The sequence below is a fragment of the Ursus maritimus genome, unplaced genomic scaffold (assembly GCF_017311325.1).
Source record: "Ursus maritimus isolate PB19 unplaced genomic scaffold, ASM1731132v1 scaffold_24, whole genome shotgun sequence".
In the NCBI taxonomy this organism is placed as follows: Eukaryota; Metazoa; Chordata; class Mammalia; order Carnivora; family Ursidae; genus Ursus; species Ursus maritimus.
In genome coordinates, this window is record NW_024424897.1 from 25232815 (window position 1) to 25239072 (window position 6258).

Genomic DNA, 6258 nt, shown 5'->3' on the forward strand with positions numbered 1-6258 from the left:
TAAATAAATAAATAAATAAATAAATAAATAAATAAATAGGGAATGTATTGGCTTGGGGTCATGAAAAGTCCAGAGGAAGGTAGACATCCCATGTGGCTGGGCCTAGGGATTCAAAGGCTTACGACGAAGTCTGTGGCTGTGTCTTCCTGTCTCTGTCTCTCTCTCCCTACTTAACCCTGTGTTCACTCTGTTCTTAAGCACGTTCTTTCCACATGCTTGTTCTTGCAACCACCACTTTGGCAAACCCCAAGAAAAAGAGCGTGCTTGTTTCCCAGTGGGCAACAATGCACGCCCTCGCCTGCATGCCTGTGAGGTAGGGCTTCAGGGTATGCCATCCCTTTTGAGGGGTGTCATAGTGACCATTGGGAATCCGCCCAACAGTTCTTCAGGTTTGTCAGCCTGCGGATGATGGGGTGTGGGCCTCATAGGACCTTAGACGCCTGCTGTCTGTCTGGGCTGTTTCCTGCCCCAGCTCATCTGTAGGAACCACGTGGCCTAGGTGGCTCACTACAACCCTTTAAAAAGATTAACCAGGTCGGGGCACCTGGGTGGCTCAGTCAGTTAAGTGCCCAACTCTTGATCTCAGCTCAGGTCTTGATCTCAGGGTCATGAGTTCAAGCTCCACACTGGGCTCCACCCCAGGCGTGAAGCCTATTAAAAAAAAAAAAAAAAAAAAAAAAAGAGGGACGCCTGGGTGGCTCAGTTGGTTAAGCATCTGCCTTCAGCTCAGGTCATGATCCCAGAGTCCTGGGATTAGAGGCCCACGTCAGGCTTCTTGCTGAGCAGGGAGCCTACTTCTTCCTCTACCTGCCACTCCTCCTGCTTGTGCTCACTCTTTCTCTCTGACAAATTAAAAAAAAAAAAAAAGATTTAAAAAAAAGAAGAAAAGATTAACCAGGTCATTTAGATAATATCCCCTTTCACCTGAGAATAACCAGTGGATCCAGTCCTCAAACACTTCATAGGTGGAGAAGCTGAGGCCTAGAGAAGAGAAATCCTGTGTCTTTACTTGGATTCCCCCGAGAACAAGGACTGTAGATGGCTTGTAGTGCTAGGAAGCAGAAGTGAGGAGAAAGAGACTGGAAGAGAAGCTGGAATAGAGTGTGTTAGGGAAGTCACAGCCAGGGCAGCAAGGGCGGTACCCACCAGGACCTCTGAGAAGGTACAGACGCCTCCCAGCTCTGTCCAGCTGCAGAAGGGGGGAATCAAAGCCCCCCGAGCAGACAGAATCCCAAGGAACCATCCCAGTAGCAGAAACCAGAGATGCGGGGGCACCTGGGTAGCGCAGTCATTAAGCGTCTGCCTTTGGCTCAGGGCGTGATCCCGGAGTTCCGGGATCGAGTCCCACATCGGGCTCCTCCGCTGGGAGCCTGCTTCTTCCTCTCCCACTCCCCTGCTGTGTTCCCTCTCTCGCTGGCTGTCTCTCTGTCACATAAATAAATAAAATCTTAAAAAAAAAAAAAAAAAGAAACCAGAGATGCTCCCATGGAGGTGACATGGGACACCAAAGGTGTCTGCAGCAGTTGCCCACCCAGCCAGCAGCATATCCGGGGTGAGACTTCAGACCCCCCACCCGGTCCCTGATCCCAGCCTGGTGCTCACCCACTCCCCACAGAGCTACAGCGGGTGTTCCCACTGTGGGACTCATCCTTGTCTCCCTGGTGCAAAGCAGCAGCCAGTCCCAGCAGCCTCCCTGTCAGCCTGCCTCGTGACCCGCCCTCCTGCAAGATGGCAGTGGGCTCCTCGCCCATTTACGGGGAACCCAGTTTTGCTCCCCTCTGCCCTGCATACCTTGTTCTTCCCTGAAGTTCTCCCCCAGAAGACCCAAGCAGTCAGTCCACGGAAGATACACATGGTCTTTCTAGCACGGCAGCTGAAGCACTGAATGGTCAGCATTGGCCCTCAGGCCCGGTACCACTCGCTCTCCAATGAGAACAGGGTCTGACACCTGCTGCACTCCCCCCAACCTGGGGGCCTTTTCTGTTTTTGTTTAAAAAATAATTAATAGGGTTTTTTGTTTGTTTGTTTGTTTTGGGGGGGGTTGAGTAGTTTGAGAGTTACAGAATAACTGAGCCTTTCTATTGGGTCCTGGTTCCTGGGGCAGGGGCAGGGGCACGCAGTTTCCGAAGCAGCCCCTCCCATGTTGTACCTCCCCGCCAGCTGCCAGCCCGGGGTGCCAGAGAGGCCTGGCCCGGCGCAGTGGAGCCCATCTCCACACAACCCTGTCTCCCCACAGTTCCAGAGAGGCGGATAACACCGTTCCCCTGCCCATTGGCGGCCTCAGCTACGTCCAGGGCCTCACAAAACATAGTCTTATCCACAAGACCGTGGGGCAGTGCCTGGAAGCCACAGCACAGAGGGTCCCCGACAGAGAGGCCTTGGTCGTCCCCCAGGAAAACATCCGGCTGACCTTTGCCCAGCTCAAGGAGGAGGTGCGTCCTGATCTTGAACCCTCGAAGTGGGCAGGGGCTAGCCCCCAGGCTGCGATGGCTGGCTGGGCGGAGCTGCAGGGCCGCAGCTGGCTGGGGGCGGGGGCTGGGGCTGCCCAAGGACCCCAGGGGATGGCAGGAGCAGGGGACAGGGCTGAGGCAGAAGGGGCCACCTGCACCTGATGTCATCTGCACCGCTTGCTCCGGGGATGCGTGTTAGCTATGCGTAGCCCCAGGCCCACTGAGACCGGGGAATCTGCCTGTCTCTCATTCCCAGAGGGTTCTGATGGGAATCCCTGGGCCAAGGGCTGAGGTGGGAGTCACGGGCCCCTTCCTGCTCGCCCGCAGCTCACCCCTCGTGCCCTGTGTGTTTACACCAGGTGGACAAAGCTGCTTCTGGGCTCCTGAGTATCGGTCTCGGCAAGGGCGACCGGCTGGGCATGTGGGGCCCCAACTCCTACCCGTGGGTACTCATGCAGCTTGCCACCGCGCAGACGGGTATCATTCTGGTGAGCAGGGGCTCGTGCGACACAGCTGGGGGTGTCTGGGGTGCCCCATTCCGGGGGAGACCCCAGCTCCTCGGCCCCCAAACCACCGGAGGGTAGTGCTTTCTTCTGAAGCCCACCCAGGAGGCCCGGAAGTGTAGGGCACTGCCTCTGACTACACGGTGTTTCTGGGCTTCCTGAGAACGGAGGGGCAGCGAGAGGGACCGGGTCGAGCCAAGACACTGACTGACATCCCCTCGCCGTCTCCACTAGGTGTCCGTGAACCCCGCCTATCAGGCTATGGAGCTGGAGTATGCCCTCAAGAAGGTAGGACCTGCTCCTAGGGGAGGGGCCTGACCGGCACCGCCAGAGGGTTGATGGGGGGGGGGAGTGGGGGGCATGCGCAGGTGGAGGACACCCAGAGTCTGTCTTTCCTTGGGTCTGTGTGCGTGGGAGGAGAGGGTGGTTGGTCAGACCCGAGGCTGGTGCGGGTGCTGAAATGGCACGTGTGCCTGGAGCTCCCTGCTGACCATGCCGGGGGGCGGGCTCCACAGGTGGGCTGCAAGGCCCTGGTTTTCCCCAAGCAATTCAAGAGCCAGCAGTACTACAACATCTTGAAGCAGATCTGTCCGGAGCTGGAAAAGGCCCAGCCAGGGGCCTTAAAGAGTCAGAGGTGAGGGTGTCCCACCTTGGGAAGGGTGCATGGTGTGGCTCCCTGGCCCCCGCACTCCCCAGGGGTGAGGCTCATGTCTCCCTAGGCTCTGACTCTCGCTGCCCTCCCTACCCCCAGGCTCCCAGACCTGACCACGCTTATCTCAGTGGACCACCCGCTGCCGGGGACCCTGCTCCTGGATGAGGTGGTGGCCACCGGAAGCAAAAAGCAGCATCTGGCCCGGCTCCGGTACACCCAGCAGTTCCTGTCCTGCCATGACCCCGTCAACATCCAGTTCACCTCGGTAGGGTGGAAGTCTCCAGGCCCCAAGCCCAGGCTGGCATGCTACCCCCTGCCCACCCCTGTGACTCTTGTCCGAGACTGAGGAGATGACCAAGGAGGTCCGGAGTGTAGACACTCTCCTCCTGGGGCCGGCCCTAGCTGTCCTCTCTGCCCTGGAAGACACTGGCCACTGGGGTCCTTGTCACATGCCTCCCTCCCCTGGTCTCCTCATCCTCAGCATAGTGGCAGCCACCCTGGGCCGCCACAGGCCAGAGCTGATAGGTCTGCCTCCTCATTTAGCAGATGAGGAAACTAAGGCCCAGAGTGGGAATCTGTGGGTGGGCCACAGAGTCCTCTGAGCCATTTGACGGATGGCATAAGGACAGACACCTTATCTTCCACATCTCTGGACCCTAGCACCCGGCACCGTGCGGGCACGTGCTAAAGCTTTGTGAGCACGTATTCGAAGAACGAGTGGATCCGGGACAACGGTCCCCGTCTCCTGACGCCCTGTTCCGAGGCTCTCCCACACGGGCCCAGAGCGGGGAAGGCGATGGGGAGCAGGAGGCCAAGCATCACCTGTTTGTCTTATCAGGGGACTACAGGCAGCCCCAAGGGGGCCACCCTCTCCCACTACAACATTGTCAACAACTCCAACCTGATTGGGAATCGGCTGAGGTTGTGCCTGAAGGTAAGGGGGGGTAGCCGAGGCCCTGCAGCCTGGGGGGGGGGCTCCCCCTGCTGGTTGGACAAACTGGCTCCTAAGGCTTCGGGCTCCAGGATAGAACCGGCTCCCCGCCTCCATCTCCAGATGCCGGAGGAGTTGCGGATGGTCCTGCCCAGCCCCTTGTACCACTGCCTGGGCTCTGTAGGGGGCACGATGGTGTGCTTGATACATGGTGCCACCCTCATCCTGGCTTCTCCGACCTTTGATGGCAAGAAGGCTCTGGAGGCCATCAGCAAAGAGAGGTGGGCATCCGTGGGCAGCCCCCCAGGGGCTGATGAGACCCTCCTATTCCTCACTTCTGCGCCCTGATCCCTTTTGGAGATGTCTCCTCCCTTCAGCCCAGAGAAATGGAGACCAGGGGTAGTGGGGGACTCCCAGGGGAGGACCAGTTCCTGCCTCCAAAGAGCTTCTCCTTCCTGTTCCCCACCTATGCAGCCTTGGCCCTTACGGCAGGTTCAGGGTGGGATGGGTGAGAGGAGGGAGTTTCCTTCCCCTTCCAAGCCTGATTTTGAGACTCCCCCCACCTTACACAGAGGCTCCTTCCTGTATGGCACCCCCACAATGTTCGTGGACATTCTGAACCAGCCAGACTTCTCCAGTTATGACATCTCGGCCCTGCGTGGAGGTGGGGTAGGGCCAAGGGTGGCCAGGCCAGGATGGGCCTGGTGAGCTAGATATGTGCCCAGTCTTTTATTTAGGGGACGACAAGACCACTGTAGAAAAGTGGGTGGGAGGGGCGCCTGGGTGGCACAGCGGTTAAAGCGTCTGCCTTCGGCTCAGGGCGTGATCCCGGCGTTGCGGGTTCGAGCCCCACGTCAGGCTCCTCCTCTATGAGCCTGCTTCTTCCTCTCCCACTCCCCCTGCTTGTGTTCCCTCTCTCGCTGGCTGTCTCTCTCTCTGTCAAATAAATAAATAAAAAATCTTTAAAAAAAAAAAAAAGAAAAAAAAAAGAAAAGTGGGTGGGAGGGAGGCAAATCCTCAGTGTCTCTGGACATCAGCCCGAGGCCAGCTGCCAGGGGTAGGAGTAAGTCCAGGGTCAAGGGTGAGAGGGGAATGTTCTTCTCTAGAAGGAGCTGTAGGTGAAGGGGGTCCACCGGGCCTGGAGAAGCGGGGAGCTGTGTCAGTCCTCTCTCTGATTCAGGTGTGATTGCTGGGTCCCCTGCACCCCCAGAGCTGATCCGAGCCATCATTGACAAACTGAACATGAAGGAGCTGGTGGTGAGTGGAAGGAGGCTGGGCTGGGGCTGTGGGCAGGAGGCAATCCAGGCTGGGGTGAGAACAGACTGGTGGGGGTGGGGATGAGCTCAGGCCAAATCTCCAAGGAAGACTGTCTCAGCTGGCCCTCATTTCAGAAAGCAGATGTGAGCAAGTCTGACCTCATGGCAGCTGGCGAATCATAGAAATAGGTGACGGGGGTGGGGGGGGGGTGGGGAGGCGCCTGGGTGGCTCCCTTGGTTAAGCATCTGCCTTCGGCTCAGGTCATGATCCCAGAGTCCCGCATCAGGCTCCCTGCTCAGTAGGGAGCCTGCTTCTCCCTCTGCCCCTCCCCCACTCATGCATGCTCCATCGCTCCCTCTCGCAAAAATAAATAAAATCTCTAAAAAAAAAAAAAAAGAAATAGGTGACAGGGGAGTAAATATTACACATACATAAATTTATATTTATGAAAATCTGGGAAAGAAG

At 57.5% G+C, this 6258-nt stretch overlaps 1 protein-coding gene across 1 annotated transcript in view; it reads left to right on the forward strand.

Moving 5' to 3' along the window:
• Positions 1–6258, forward strand: part of ACSF2 (acyl-CoA synthetase family member 2) — a 55275-nt gene that overhangs the window by 18637 nt on the left and 30380 nt on the right. The window contains exons 2-10 of the mRNA XM_040640818.1: positions 2237–2432; positions 2810–2938; positions 3188–3241; positions 3469–3587; positions 3705–3870; positions 4444–4539; positions 4660–4817; positions 5109–5200; positions 5717–5793. Of these exons, the coding sequence (XP_040496752.1) occupies positions 2237–2432; positions 2810–2938; positions 3188–3241; positions 3469–3587; positions 3705–3870; positions 4444–4539; positions 4660–4817; positions 5109–5200; positions 5717–5793 (1087 nt within the window). The remainder of the gene's footprint in view (positions 1–2236; positions 2433–2809; positions 2939–3187; positions 3242–3468; positions 3588–3704; positions 3871–4443; positions 4540–4659; positions 4818–5108; positions 5201–5716; positions 5794–6258) is intronic.